The sequence below is a fragment of the Perca fluviatilis genome, chromosome 16 (genome assembly GCF_010015445.1).
Source record: "Perca fluviatilis chromosome 16, GENO_Pfluv_1.0, whole genome shotgun sequence".
NCBI classification, from domain to species: Eukaryota; Metazoa; Chordata; class Actinopteri; order Perciformes; family Percidae; genus Perca; species Perca fluviatilis.
This window is the reverse complement of record NC_053127.1, coordinates 25,445,995-25,462,296: the sequence shown is the minus strand read 5'-3', so window position 1 is coordinate 25,462,296 and position 16,302 is coordinate 25,445,995. Positions and strand designations below refer to the sequence as shown.

General features: G+C 41.9%; 1 protein-coding gene across 2 annotated transcripts in view; it reads left to right on the top strand.

Moving 5' to 3' along the window:
• The window catches only part of LOC120544470 (roundabout homolog 2-like), an 86,848-nt gene that overhangs the window by 50,060 nt on the left and 20,486 nt on the right, over positions 1-16,302 (top strand). Inside the window, exons 6-15 of one of the 2 annotated variants that reach the window (XM_039778250.1) lie at positions 934-1,070; positions 3,347-3,358; positions 3,860-3,984; positions 5,170-5,341; positions 9,084-9,289; positions 10,854-10,935; positions 11,064-11,229; positions 11,759-11,925; positions 12,016-12,137; positions 14,229-14,460. In XM_039778250.1, coding sequence (XP_039634184.1) covers positions 934-1,070; positions 3,347-3,358; positions 3,860-3,984; positions 5,170-5,341; positions 9,084-9,289; positions 10,854-10,935; positions 11,064-11,229; positions 11,759-11,925; positions 12,016-12,137; positions 14,229-14,460 — 1,421 coding nt within the window. The remainder of the gene's footprint in view (positions 1-933; positions 1,071-3,346; positions 3,359-3,859; positions 3,985-5,169; positions 5,342-9,083; positions 9,290-10,853; positions 10,936-11,063; positions 11,230-11,758; positions 11,926-12,015; positions 12,138-14,228; positions 14,461-16,302) is intronic. The other variant, XM_039778251.1, reaches the window with a different exon arrangement.

Here is a 16,302-nt window from a genome sequence, read left to right as displayed (position 1 = left end):
GCTGTGAATGGAGTCCTCAGCAGACTTTGGACAGACCCCACAACCCCCAATGCTATTCTGCCCACACCCTTTGGAACATCTACTTCAAATGTGACTTTTTCTCACCTCTTGTGCCATTTCTCTGCCTGACTTGCCTCTTGTCTCTGAATCAGTATGGCTGGCTAGACAATTTCACAGGATCTCTCACGCCAAAAGAGACCCTAGAGAGGGAGAGCCCGGCTCCTTGCTCTTCTACTCGTTCTGTCTGTAGCCCCTCTGAGGTGCTTATCTAAACTCTGCTAGCTGAGATGTTTCGCTGCACTCTAACTGCACCACTGCTGTCTTGCAGTATGCTGCACTGGCGGATGCACACTGGTGCAAGGAACATATCTATGAATTAGTCATTTCTTACTGCTCGGCTCATTCATCAAATTCAGTTTGTCAGACTGTGCCACTCCCTTACTCTCAGACTGTTTGTCTTTCCCTCTGTCTCTGCTTCCTCTCTTTTGCTTGCTCTCTCTCAGACACACACACACACACACAGACATATTGTAAAGCATATACTGCACAGCCTACACCACAGTGGGTGGCTCGTCTTTATAAATATTGAAATAGTGGAACAGTCAGGGTTCCAGCTGAAAGCACCTTTCATTTTGCCGTGCCTTCATCTCAGCATAATTGCTCCCCTTTTTCTGCTACTGTGGCAGAGTGTGTGCAGCAGGGAGTCTTAATTGTCTTTAATCTATCAAAAATGACACAACCTTCGTAAAAGCTTCCATCGAGAAACATCACACACGTTTACGGAACCTTGATTCAATTCGGTGTTTGTTGATTGTATTTACTTCATTAAAATGAAGATTTCTGATGTGCATAATTGTTATTGATCTTCCCGTTTCATGAAATCAACCTGAGATGTCACTTGACTCGATGTCACTGTTCTTCTCTGTCTGCCAGGTATGACATAAGATATGAAAAAGAGGACTTCCTGCTGAGGATAAAGAAAGCATCAGTCAGTGACCAGGGAACCTTCACCTGCCTAGCAGAGAACCGCGTGGGTAAACTGGAGGCCTCTGCCTACCTAACTATCAGAGGTGGGTAACTGCTTGTGGACTCACTCGTAGCAAACTCATAACCCTGTCCCTGATATTTTTTGTGTCTCCCAAAGCAGGCCATAGGACAATCAGTCCTTTATTGCCCACTTTACGAGCGTTATTGCCCCCCTGCTGAAATGCTGGGCCTGGCCTCAGCTTTTCTTTCATATAATAGTTGATTGCTCCAGATCTCCAGCCAGGCTCCAGATGTGAACAATCTAACCAGCTTTAAGTGAACTGTTATGACTTCTCCTGGGGGGCTTATTCTCCATCCAGCCCACTCACTCCACATTTACACCATATCAATGTGAGGAAGCTTTTTCATACTAAAGGTTGATATTGTAACAATAAAAAACAATGTATTGCTATTTGCCAAATCAGAGGCCCTCTGCTATCTGCTTTTTACATTGTCGTTAAATAAATGGAGAGCACGACAACATTGTTCATACAATTTCAGATTAGTAACACTTGAAGTAACACTTCAAAACCAACCCATAACATTTTCTCAACACCTCGATAAGTACATCATACATCTTCATACATACTGTACATCACATGACTCATAACATACACTTTTCATTCCTTCTTTATTACTTTATACTTTATATATTGGATTCGTATTCTTGTTCCTGTTACTCATGCATGAATTGTTTTATATCCTGAAATTATGTCCTGACCGAATCTTAAGATTGATGTTGGAGCCAAACAAGACATATTTTGAGTGACATATCCCTTATGTTAAGCCAGATTTGTGTTTAAATATAATATGACATGTATAGTGAGTTGACACAGACCACTAATACAAAAGCTGCAGTAAGGCAGTGAACACCTGACTGGACATTTTCAGAAAGGAAAGGAAATTATCAATGATAACGGGGAGAAAAAAAAACACCTTAAAGGGATAGTTCGGCTTTTTTGAAGCGGGGTGGTATGAGGTACTTACCGATAGTCAGTGTATAACCTACAGTAGAGGATGGTTAGCATGCCCCTAGTTTGGAGAAACGGGTAGTATCAAGATAGAAGCTAAGCTAGTACTGGTGTGGATGGGGCCATCAGCTATGTATTTTAGCCAATTTAAAAGGCCCACCTAAAAAAACAATTTCAGTTGAAGTGTACACTATATTTAGAATATTTTCACCACTTTACCTTGACGTCAGACAGCCCTTCCTTCAGTTTCTACAGACGTTTTCCCTCTCTCTCTTTCAGCGGTTCAGTCTCCCTCTGCAAAAGTTCTTCATCTGTATATTCCGGTTACAGTACTCTCGTCTCCACAGTGAACGGCATTTCCTCGCCGCTGTCTTAATCACTCATTTTGATTATTTTCTTGCATTTGTTGTCTCTTCCAAAAGAGAAAGTCTGACACTGATCTACGGCGTGAGGAATCAGGAAGTTCGACAGTTGAGGAAATGAAGAGCCATAGGAAAGGGCTGTCTGACAGTAGAGCGGTGAAAATATTGTAAATACAGTGTACATTTACACTGATATAGATTTTCTTAGGTGGGTCTTTTTTTTGTCTGCTGGCCCCGTGCATTGCCTACAGTACATAGCTTAGCTTCTGGGCCAGTCCTCCTGTTTACTTTTTCAAACTGGGGTGTGCCGACTGCCACCTACTGAAGGTAATACACTGACTATGGATAAGTACCTCATACAACCCCGCTTCAAAATATCCCCAACTATCTCTTTAACTGAATGTTTTAATTGGTTTCTTCATGTTGTTATATATCCACTAGCTGTTTGGGATATGCTTGTAATTACTTTCACTGATTAAAGTTCTTATTGGGCTGATGTTGAGATGTGATAGGTGTGACAAAAGAAATACATGACTGTCAGCCAGATGTCAATGATTCGATTTTTTAAATATTATAATATTATAATCTGCTATTTAATCAATTTAATTTAATATAGTCTAAGTCTGTCCTTGTCAAAGGTCTGTTTCATTTACACAAGACACTTGATATACAAACAGATCTGTGTGAATGTGCTATTCTTGTGACAGAAGTGTAACAGATAAATTGTTCAGCCAGTGGTTTTTGGCAATGGGTACCCTTCCCCCCCTAACGTTGCCAAGGTGCCATTTCCTTGAGGCCCATGCCATCACCTGCTTTTGGTGACTGAGCTCCACCCTCCTCCCCCTTGAACTTCATGGATGGAAACCCAACTCCATCTCATTCATTTCTGATTTTCATTCTTTTTTTCTGTCCCTCTGTTCTACTCCTCTGCTTTCTTTCTCTCTGTGCTGTGTGTTAATCTCACCCACACCATTGTTGTGTCACCAGCTCGCCCCGTCGGTAAGTAAGAGCTGATCCCATTCGGCATGCATTGCTCTCTTTCTGTTTTTGATCACACACATGTATGCATGGGCTGTTGTGGCATTCCACAAACACATTCATCGAACTAATATTGGACATGCATATCTACATTGTTACTATCAACCCCTGACTTCCTCTGGCAGTTTGAATTTACTACCTCACTTTTTTCAAGGTGTCCAGATACAGTATGATTGACATGCCGTAGTTCAAAAACTCAAATTGAGGAGGACGTTAAGGCATCCTGCAAATTAGTCGATATCATTCATTCTGGTGTTCTGGCAGCTGGATGAATGGCTTGTGTGATTGGCATAGTCAAGAAATAGTTCTTAAAGTAATAGCCAAGACCTAATGCATGAACCTTTTAGCTTGCAGCTGGACCTTCAGTCCAAGCGTTTGTCTTTTTCAACTAGTCCTTTCTCTAATACGCACTGTGCAAATGTGTTGCTATTGTGTTATGGTTTATTCTACCTTTAACCTCAGAGGCGCCCCAGTTTGTGGTGCGACCCCGTGACCAGATTGTGGCCCAAGGACGAACAGCTACCTTTCCTTGCGAGACCAGGGGCAAACCTCAGCCCACTGTCTTCTGGCAACGAGAGGGTAGCCAGGTAATGTGCTTGGTTATATGTATCTGTATGTATGTGTGCATGATGTGAAATTAATGATTTCTCTTATAAGCCTACTTTGCTATACAGACATAAATTGTGCAGCAGCATTCAGAGTAAAGTATCTAAAATATAAAAACAATGGCCAAGAATCTGACTAAAAGGATCAAACCAGGGAACAGCAAAATGTGGTTCTGTTCCACATACAGATAATGAAGTGGTCATTTATCACTAATCTACACCAGTCTGACCGGCAAATTCACTTAGCAAGAAACAATGTCATGTGCAGCATTAGAGTCATTAGACATAATGAAAGCAGGCTAATGTCCTTTCCTGCCCATCAGCTTGTCTGCTTGGGGGTGCAGAAACAGACAACGCTGATGCCTCAATTTTACAACCATGACTGCAGGTTATTACAGCAGGATTATCACTCTGGGGGTAAACTGCCATTCAGACCTAGTAGGGAAGAGACATTGACCTACTTTTCTAACTGAACTGTACATAATTGTTGTAATATGTAAGCAAATTGAAGACATGTCTTGAACACAGGAGTGATTCCTTTAAAGTCAGTTGGCAAAATATGTAAAGTTAAAATACATTAAACTCAGTCTTCTCCCATTAGGAGAATGTGAAGACAAGTACACCTTAATTTGGCAAAGTGATTCTTTATTATAGTTTGAGTCACTATTAGTGACAGAAACATGTGAAAAGATACCATCTGCACAAAATGCAAATATGTATATGTGCCTGTTTATTGCATGACCAAGGGTTAGCATGTAATTTAAGAAAAAAACATGGGTCTTAAAATTTACCCTTGGGATAGAGTACAACACAGATTAGTTTAGCAGAACCTTGTCAGAAATTGTCAGACAAGAAATTGAAAATTAGTTCCTACATTTTACCAAGAGATCTACTGGCAGTGTGAAGGAGATTTGCAATAATTGTCCCAATAATTTATTTGAAGCAGTGTACTGTAGTTGTTTGTGTGGTACACAATTTCTACTTTATGAGGGTTTGTGACTCTAAAGTATCTGCTAAAAAAATACAAATACTGATTTTCTTTTTTTCTTTTTTATTCAACTTCTCCTTAAAAGTAGGCTCCAGTTTCTAGATTTTATACTTTAGGACTACCAAGCAAGTATGCCATCCCATTTTATTTACATTGCTTCCCACTTTTACTCCCTGTAGGATCTTCTGTTTCCCAACCAGCCAACACAGGAAGCTAGCCGTGTTTCTGTGTCTGTGAATGGAGAGTTGACCATTTCATCTGTGCAACGCTCTGATGCAGGGTATTATGTCTGCCAGGCGCTCACTGTAGCAGGCAGCATCATGGCCAAGGCCCAGCTTGAGGTAGCAGACGGTAAGGCTAGACACATGCATACTAAAATATGAGAGCTACTTTTTCTTAGTTGCAGTATGTGATTTAACAGTACCAGCATGTGCTAATAGCCGTTTTGTTTCAACATTTTTAACCTACATTCTATTGTAACGCCCCGTTAGGTTAATTACTGTATGCATTAGGGAAGCACATGCACAGTATTAGTGGATACAAAATACTATCGTATGGCACAATATACAGGTAATTTTACCACAATGGAATTACTTTTATCATCTTTAGGGATTCTCCTGATAGCTGGTAGGTGACACCACTGCTTTATATAATGATTTCTAAGAATATTTAAGATGTATAAAATTGCAATGACTGCGTTCGTAATCACAACTTGACATTATTTAGACTTTAGAATGTGGAACCATAAAATATGTTTTACTTAGCTTCCTGAAGTCGCAGGTTTGCATCAGCAATCTTTTCAGGGTAGGGTACTAGCAACACTTATTATGATTTAATAGCCTTGTCACTAGTATTCTGTAGTTGTATTTGATTCATTTTTATTGTGATGCATACTGGGCTTTAAAATCATACAGAAAAACACAGACATGCTTGCAGCATTGTTCAGAACTAATAAAACAGTTAATAATAAAAGCTTTTTATCTGACTACACTCAGATCAGCGAAGAATCATCTATATACTGTAAAAGAAAAAATCAATCCGTATCGTTATCACCTCCCTTCGGTAAATGGGAATTGTCTGAAAAAGACTGAAACTGTCTAAAGTAAAACTGTCTCCTTGATGGAGAGACACTTTAGCATTCCTCTTCTTTTTTTTTTCAAAGCTTTAATGTTAACATTAAGTGCTGTGCCGCTGCCAGCTGGGAGCTGTTTATGCCCTTCTCTCCATTTGTTTCTTGACTTTTTCTCCCACACATTATTAAATTAAAATCTGTTGAAGTGTTTTTAGAGAGGAAATGACTCCTGTTCTGTCACTCAGAAGAGATGGATCAATATGAAAATGTTTGGTGCAGAGCACGAGGGGTGGGAAACATGCAGATGATTGATGGCTGTAACCGGAGACTTGCCATGATACCAAGTGGCGTTTTGGAAGGTTGATGTGACGTTTCTAGCATAACTCAAGATTAGGGGTGTCTGAGAGAGGCATTGGATGTAAACTTTCTGAAGATCCAGATATGGACTAGTGCTCCACCCTGGGTGTTGCGTATGATGTGTGACTGGCAGGTTTATAAATTATCCAGTCTGATAATTGAATTGGCAAGTACAGGGCAGTTCTCCTGACCACTGTAAGAACACCACTGCATACAGTAGCGTGCAAGCTAAGGAAGGTTGTGTGTGAGGATTGAAACACAGGCATTTTATTCAGCCATTTCTCTTACTGAAAGTTGTTTGCAACCTGAGAATACTGGTAGACAGACAGAAGTGGTTTGGCGATTTTCTATGGATGCAAAACTGGGTCAGCATTAGAATCCAATGTAGCTGCCTGAAATACAAGCTGACCACGGCCGCTTCCCTCCACGTAGGAGCAAGCTAAACTCTTTTAAAATCTATATTTCAAGCCTACAGGTGATGAATATTTGCTACTGGATAGATTTTGAGTGTAGTAATTCCAACCTGTCCGACTGATTCCTACGGACACTGAGGATGCCTGGAGGCTATAGTGGCTACTGGTGTGATGCTCGATCAAAGAGTACAACCCCAGACCTTAAGTTACCTTTCAAATCCAGTTTTGGGCAGTGGTGTGGTGTTATTTGTAGAAATTGATGCTCGGAGTAGATATACTCATCTAATCAATGTTTTAATAATCAACATTTACTCTGTAGCAGGCATAAAACCAGTAGTTAAATCTCCCAACATCCCTTTATCTGCAAACCTACTGTAAAACAATTCTGTTTATTTTGCAGCCTGGGCAGCCTCTGGTAGTGATAAGTGATAAACAATCTTGAAAAGCAGCATTTTATTATTACCTCTGTCACTGAAGCTGGAGTGTATGATTGCATTTCTTACAGCAGCTAAATTAGGAACAGCAATATGATGTTGTTGTTGGCTCTCTAATCACTTGGGGGGAATGGTAGCTTGCTATACAGTAGATTTAATGAAAATTCCCTGAAAATTCAATACCAGGCTGTCTATCTTTAGCCAATATAAAGACCAATGCTCAACTGAGGTTCCTCACGAAAGACTGATTATTGATTTATTTATTTTATGTTCATAACACTTTCACAGATCAGTGAAATCCCAATAAATGCATTACATTATTACATTACATGTCATTTAGCTGACGCTTTTATCCAAAGTGACTTCCAATTAAGTGCTTTCAACCCTGAAGGTGCAAACTCCAGACAACAAGAACTAAGTGCAAGTGCATTAGCTTTAAATAAGCAAAACTACAAAGAGCCATAAGTGCTGCTTCAAGATTTTATTTTTATTTTTTTATGTTTATCCGAGGTGTAGTCGGAAGAGATGTGTTTTTAGCCTTCGGCGGAAGATGCGTAGGCTTTCGACCATCCTGATGTCAATAGGGAGCTCATTCCACCATTTAGGAGCCAGGACAGCGAACAGTCGGGATTTCGTTGAGTGATTAGTTGTCCCTCTCTGTGAGGGGGCAGCAAGCAGATTGGCTGATGCAGAGCGGTGTGGGCGGGTTGGAGTATAGGGTTTGACCATGTCCTGGATGTATGCTGGGGCTGATCCGTTCGTGGCCCTGTATGCAAGTACTAGTGTCTCGAAGCGGATGCGGGCAGCAGTTGGTAACCAGTGAAGAGAATGGAGGTGTAGTGTGAGAGAACTTGGGGAGGTTTATAGTGCCACCTGAATGCAAACAGTTCAGCTTCCATAATAACTGGCATGTCACATCTGGTTCTGCTTACTGTACCTGTACCAAGTTGTACTTGATTTCTCTGATATCCGGCTTGAGTTGCTGTGTTCCTCATTGTGCTGAAGGTGGTGTGATGAAAGATAAGGCGAGGGGAAGCTGCTGTAAACACTTGTACGAATGGAGACAGACCCTGATAACAGTTAAGAGCAGCAGTGAGGAAATTGGAAGCAGCGAGTAGTTACAAGGCCTAGAGAGCTTCAACACTCCAGAAATTACTGATGCAGAGTGCAGAGGCTGTTTTCTGGATGATATAACATGCTTTTAAAAGAGATGTATTGTTGTTCTGCTTGGCATGCTAATTCTGAGTTTTGTTTTGTGTGTGTGTGTGTGTGTGTGTGTGTGTGTGTGTGTGTGTGTGTGTGTGTGTGTGTGTGTGTGTGTGTGTGTTTGTGTGTGTGTGTGTGTGTGTGTGTGTGTGTGTGTGAGGTGGGGGGGGGAGATGCCAAGAGGGAGGAGGTTCAGCCATGAGTCAGAGTAGGAAGAGAGAGGACAGGCATGGATGTGTTGAGAGGTGTTATAAAGAAGGTATGGTAATTAGCACCACGGGTGAAGCATCGTTAATCCTCACATAGTAATTAAAGCGCAAAGGTGTGATGCAGTGCCATGAGCACACTGCCTTACTGTGGGAAAGGCTCACAAAACCGTCACTTTCTCTCACAACAAATCCATCAGATTGAACCCTAACATCTTGGGCCTGCAGTCACCAATGCAATTACTGCAATCACAAATTAACACCTTTTGATAAGGTCATGTGTTTTTTTTCTCCAACAAATCAGGCAAAGTCTAACTAGTTAGAATAGAGAGTCATTGCTACATGCCAAGACCATGACACACAAATTACAGTGCTTGAAATGTGTTCCTTGATTATTATCCTTAGCCCTGAAGGACCGCCCTCCACCCATTATCCGACAAGGCCCATCCAATCAAACGCAGGCATTGGGAGGTGTGTCCCTACTCAGGTGCCAGGCATCAGGGGACCCAGAGCCCACGGTCACCTGGCAAAAGAATGGGGCTAGTCTGCTTGGAAAGGATCTGCGATTTTCCCTGCTGGAGCATGGCAGCCTTCAGATCCAGAGTACCAGGGTGGGTAATTGTGGATTACAGAGAGATGCATATACATAGAAGTTAGCATGCAGCATTGTACGTGTAGAATGTAAAATCGCCTACTATTTATATACTGTAGAGAATTAAAGGATAATTTCAGTTTAGTGCAATTTGGGTCTCATCTGTGTAGTATAACTCTATTGCATATGATAACATTGTACTCAAGTAATTGCTGAGAACTGGAAACACGGTGGCTTTGCTACAATTTACCAAGGTTCCCTTCCTTTTTGCTAAACCTGAAGTGGTCCAAGCAATTCCAGCAATCACGTTTCACTGGCAGCGGTTCTATCAGGACCCGGGGATTAATTAATAAAAACAAAAGATTGTTAATTAGTCTTTGAGAGAATGTTTTCCCCCCCCAAAAAATGAATGATTTGTTTCCTACTCTGCACCATATCAACTGAATCTTCTGTAGATGTGTGCCTGCAAATAATCACACGGTGCACATATTTCTCAAGGACTCCAAATTCTATTTCTGTTTCATTAACTTGATGACCTAGCTTTTAATGCATTGTCAATAAAAACTAAAAATATGACCTCAATGTATAGTACATACATAGATACACATACAAACACAAAAACTCAAACACACATCTAGTCCCAGTTTTTTTGTGTTTGTACATCACATCCTTCTATTGCATGTGAAAGACGAGAGACACATTCTTTCATCTGCCAGCTGATGTCAGCTGAATGTAATTCAAATGGACAAGTGCAGTCAGGTTGCTTTTAAAAGATGAATAGTGAGGATTGATTTTTATAAGTTGTTAAACGCTGCTATTTAGGCTGAATCTCTGAGGCAGCAGTTAGACTCAAGGACTCAAGGACAGGGACACATGAGAGGAGTCCAAAGGGGGTAATATAATGGAGGAAGTGCAATATACAGTGTCCTGTCACAGTGTCAAAGTGCTCTTCCTGTGTCACTCTCTCTCTCTCTCTCTTCTACTCTCTCTTGAGATATTGCATAGTTGTGAGTGGCTCCTAAGGCATTGCCAATATGAAATAGATTGTCATATCTCTTATTCCCTGTGTCAGCACTGATGATGATAATGTTGATGGCTGTGGGAATAGGGGTTGACTCTTGTTGGAGGAAATCAATTAAGAAAATTAATGTAAGCTCTTACTGGACTCTTTTTTTCATTGGCCGGTGTTAAAGTTTTCTCATCCACTCTCTGGCATTTCTCGAGCCAAATGCAGGCCAGTGGAGGTTAATGCATTTTTACTGTACTACTAGCTGTGAACCTCCTTCAAAGCCCAGAGTGACGCAAGAGCTAGTAGAAACCATCTGGGATCAGAGTTACAAAGACTATTGGATTCAGTGGAACACAGCAATAGAGCACACCCTGGAAACCTGTGTTATCTGTATTACAAAAATAATCTTTAATGGTCAGGTTCATGCAGACAGCTTCACCTTTTGGTTTTTAGTGTTACATTTGGTTTCTGTTACAGTACATCTCTGAAATCAGCCTAATTGTTAAAGTTGTAGATTATATTGAATCTTGTTTTTAACCTTAATTATAATATCGTAATCTGTTGTCCTGAACAGCTGTCTGATTCGGGGTTGTACACCTGTGTTGCCACCAGCTCCAGTGGAGAAACATCATGGAGTGCCTACTTGGATGTCAGAGGTCTGCTTCATTAGAAATAATTCATATGAAAAATTAATACAATTGTATGCATATCAAGCATAACCTGCTTGATATGCTTTGCATTTGCAGGTATTAATTTTTTCTCTCTACGTTTCCTCCTTTGTCAGACTCCACCGACCTCTTAGACTTCATGTCTCACAACGCAACAGCCCTCCCAGGACCGCCCTCCAAGCCAGAGGTCACTGATGTTACCAAGAGCAGTATCTCGTTGTCATGGGAACCGGGGCCAGAAGCGGGCTCCCCAGTGTCCTCCTATGTCATTGAGGCCTTTGGGTATGTCTCTGACCTTTGGCCTCCAGCAACATTTAGTGACCCCAAACTTTCATGGCAGTTACAGTGGTGGGTGCTTCTGTGGGCATTCAGTCAAGCCAGGGCAGTTTCAAGCAGAACATTCTGGATGGCTTACAATTCATTTCACAAGAGTGAAAAATTTTCTGGTATTTAAATTTGAATGCTAATTATATGGCAAATAAAAGCTCACTTCAAGCAGAAAATGATTGGCACGTGAGAATTGGCATTTTTCTTTTCTTACCAAATAGTTGACAAAAAGAAAGGACTACAAAGGCTTAGCATGTGTCATGATTGTTACCCTGATTACTCTTTTTGACGATGACAGAAAGTATTTCTAAAGATTTCATAAGTGATTATGGCATGTCATCACTGTGTGACATGTTATTTTTGCTTTTAGTCCCTAGGAGCAAGGCCTACCAGTGTACAACCTCAAATAAACTGTCTAGATTACTTCTAAAGTAATGAAAGGATTCTTCCTAATTGATTTGATTTAATCATGCTCTCTCTACAGTCAGTCAGTGAGTAACAGCTGGCAAACAGTGGCAGACCATGCAAAGACCACCGAGTTCACAGTCAAGGACCTGCGACCCAATACTGTCTACCTGTTCATCATCAGGGCAGTCAATGCTCAAGGGCTCGGGGACCCTAGCCTCATGTCTGAGCCTGTCCGGACTCAAGGTACAGAAATAAGAATGTGTCGTGATGGATTCTTAGCGATAAGCATCAATATTCCACGCTACATGCTTGCATTTCTCTCTCCATTCCCAGACATTAGTCCCACAGCACAGGGAGTGGACCACCGCCGCGTGCAGAAGGAGTTGGGAGATGTGGTGGTCAGCATGCATAACCCTGTGGTCCTTAGCTCTACTTCAGTGCAGGTCACATGGACTGTGAGTACTTATATTTATTGTACTTGTACTTTTTTTTTATTACGTTGATTTATGGCAGTTTTACCTTCAGAACAGCAAAACAAATCTTTCCTTAGCTGGTTGGGAACTTTATACTTGGCATGTCACTATGTTTTGGATTAGTTGGCACACACACACTCCTGAACATTGAAGGATGGCTACACATTCATAGTCTGAGCAGCTGGTGCTCCATCAATTTAGAATGGTTTGAGGTGATGCAGGAATCAAGACTAATGTTTCCATTTAGGACAAATACATCACCATTAGGTGTTACATGTGTCACTTCTGGAGGCAGTTAGCAGTCAGTCCTTTATCTGGGAAATGTTATTTGTCTGTTGGCAAGGTGTCCCTACTGCCTGCTGCTGTAGGTTAATGACACACCTGGGATGGGCTTACACTAGTCTGCTATTTCATGCTTGTCTGTACGACAAAGTGTACTATAATGGTGCTCACAGACTGACACAGTGACAAGATAAACCTGTGTTTGTGCTTGATCTGAATGGGTATGCTGGCGTTATTCGACCAGGCTCCATTTGCGGGAAACACACTCATTCATTACCCAATGTCAAGCAAAAGTGTCTGCATTGAAGTGGTTTGTGCACACTGTTGAATTTGATCCGAAGTCTTGCCTTGTGCATGTCTTGTGGAAACAGTTGCACAAATGTGCATTTCCCATTTTATATTTTATTTTGCCTTTAATTGGAGAAATCTATTACTTCACTAAATGTCAGGTGACAAAACTAGAGTTGCTCAACAAAGTGTCACTCACCTAGTTGTAACCATGACTCTTAGGCTACGTTCACACCGCAAGTCTTAATGCTTAATTCTGATTTTTTTTTGCTCAGATCCGATGTTTTGTTTGGCTGTTCACATTACCTTTTAAAATGTGGCCCTAAATCAGATTCCAGTGTGAACTGTTTACGGTTTCGAACTGACCCGCATGTGCCAAAGAACAATAACAATGACATCAGACGCAGCACGCTGTTGCACTAAAGTTAGGGAGGTTATGGAGGAAGTAATCATTTTGGCTTTTATTTCAAAATGTTTGTGTAATGGCAGCAATAACGTTAATGAGCATAACACTAATTAGGTCTAACACCTCACTCTCCCTCCATTGACTTGCTCCATCACTGTTCTCCATTGTGTAGGCCTAGTCAAGTTTTTAATGTTACTGTCTGTATCTAGGGCTAACTCCCGCCGGTGCATAATTGTGACAAATGTCGATGTAGATTGACGTAAAAGTCTCAAATCCGCATTGAAAAAAACCTGACCTGGGTCTGATTCAGGACCACATATGGAAGTGGTCTAAATCTGAAAAAAAATCTGATCTGGGCAAGATTCTGACCTGGTCACTTGACCCTAAAAAAATCATATTTGGGCCAATTTTGCCTGCAGTCTGAACGTAGCCTTATTCTAGACTTCATCTTGATTAATTCTGCGACTATCTTCTAAGACAATGGGAAAGTGAACACAGACGAGGCTACTTTATTTTGATTCATGGCCTCAACCATATAAATTATTTTGTTTATAAGGCTTTTAGATTTACAAGTTATTCTGTTAATGCAATGCTGACTGAGATTGCAGAGAGAGAGAGAGAGAGAGAGACGAGAGAGAGAGAGAGAGAGAGAGAGAGAGGAAAAGAAAAGAAATCTATCCTAATATATTTTGACTGGTCCTATGATAAACAGCTGCTTTATATCACTTGTAAAAGCCTTTTCTTGCTTCTGCCCTTGTTAACAAGCCATTACTATGAGTTCTACGTATTACATATTTTACTCGTCCCCAGCAAAAAAGTAAAAACTGTTTTCATCCAGTATTTTGAGTCCAAAACTGTGCTGAAGGTCTGAGTCAGGGGTGCTGTTCAGCTATGGCTCTTCATGTGGTTTCTTGCTCCGCAGCTGCTATTTAAACTGTATGATTAACTAAGCGTGCAATGTCACTGACAGAGGACACAAACTGAATGTTGATCCACAGCTCCAAAGCAGTTCACACCCAGATGTATGCCACCTCCCACATCATTACCGTACAGCATGTCTTTATCCCACTCTCTTACTCCTTCTCCTCTCCTCACAGGTGGAGAATCCATCCCAGTTTATTCAAGGCTACCGTGTGCTGTACCGGCAGACGTCAGGGCTGCCCTCCCCCGGGCCATGGCAGATACAGGACTTGAAGGTTGCCTCAGAGAGGGACATAACTCTCTCTGGTCTGAAGAAAGGCATCGTCTATGAGATTAAAGTGCGGCCATATTTCAATGAGTTCCAGGGTGCAGACAGTGAATCCATGACAGCACTCACCATGGAAGAAGGTAAGCGACGAATTCATTCACATCTCTGACAAAAAAAATCTATTTCTCTGCTGACTTTATGTAACACAAAATGTAAGATTTAGTTACTTATGCATGAGCAGATTCTCTTGTGTAAATGGTTCCTACCTTCTAGTTACCTACTTTTATATTTAGTTGCAGCTAGTAATTGCTTCATGGCTAGATAGTAACGGATAATGGCATTTCAAGTACACCCACCCACACACGCATTCTTCTGCAGTGCCTTGTCCCCTGTGTCTGGAAACAGGTCTCCCAGACAGCGCAGTGGGGGTCTGTGACAAGCCTGGGCCTCTGTGGGTTGGTGGGCAGAGGGGGGAGGGCATAAACTGTCTCCTTTGACATAAGCTCAACTCTCTCTCTCTGCTCCTCTGTGGACCCCTGCTGCCATGTCTCCGTCACACACCAGCCAGACCTGCGTGATATGACCCCCCATTTCCAACACACACACACACACACACACACACACACGGTATTAATCTTTAATGTATTGGTAATGAAACTTGTTGGTGTCCTATCGTGCGGGTCAAATGATCAGCTGCTGATTCCTTTTAAGGGGCTTTCACACCGCCGCGTGGTAACTCACCGCCTCCAGTCATTTCAATTAGCTGTCTTGGAGACCTGTCATTTCAGAGGGGAAGTGGGGATGATCACGGCACTAAGGGTATGAAAGCAGTTTCAGCCCACGTAAAGAGTTCACCGTAATGAACTTCTGGCTGTATCTGACTGGCTTTGGCGGATACAGCCGCTTTTAAAAACGCTTAGATTTTGTTGTTGTCAGGCCGGTTGCAGCATGGCGTTGTGTAAGCACCTTTAGGTCAACTGTTTGTGGCACAAATGAGTGTAACATAAAATCATTTGTTGTTGTATGCTTTATTTGTAAAGTGGACAACTTTCAGTATAATGTGATTAATAAATAATAGCCTTAAGCCCATCGCACAAAGCAACAGCGAAAGCCTGGGAAAAAGCTGGCCCTTGAGTTGGGATTGTGTTCTCAAACAAGAATGAACTTGCATTCTTACTTCACAAACGCTGTGTTTTGCCTGCTGACTGGGCAGGGGGAACTCTTCATGTAGTTTATTGCTTTCAGGTGCTGCACCAGCTGGACTGTGTGGAACATGGCTTGTCCTGAGAGCAAGCCAAGATGAGGCCATTAATGCATCCTCACAGTAGGAGAATAAGGATGGCTATCAACAGGGCATACACAGAGAAATTCCCCTCACTATAGCCCAATTAAAATGGCCAGACAGGATCACCAGAGGTCTTTGTGGACTGGGGCACATGCTCAAGATACTTGGTATCTGAGAAACAAGGCATCGTGGTTCAGGAAAATTGGCTTGATCTACTGATACACTAGAGCCCAGGAAATGTGCTGCCCTGCACAATTCTGAGAAAAAACATTCTATCCATCAAAGGCAGATTGGGAATGTGCCAGTGCCTTTGTGAAACGCTAGCAGAGGGGGTCTTAGGGGTCTCTGAGGTCAAAACAGCTGGTGTCTCCTACTGCATACGGGGGGAGGGAGGGGGGGTGTATTAAGATTAATGCATCCCTTCGATGAGTTGTTGGTGTGAGCAATGTGGCCGGAGGCAGAAGGCCCCGTGATGTCAGAGTCATCGCTGTCATCCATAGGATCCTCTGGCTTTCCACCACTGCCAATGGCAAATCAAGGGAAATGCTGTGGTGTGCTAAGTCTGAGGCAGATGTAGCTGTTAAGATGAGAATATACTGATATTATGAGACCATGAAATGAGGGTCAGTAAAGAGCAAAGATAGGGCCATCCTGAATGGAATATATAACTCCCTGACCCTACTGGAGTGTATTGTGT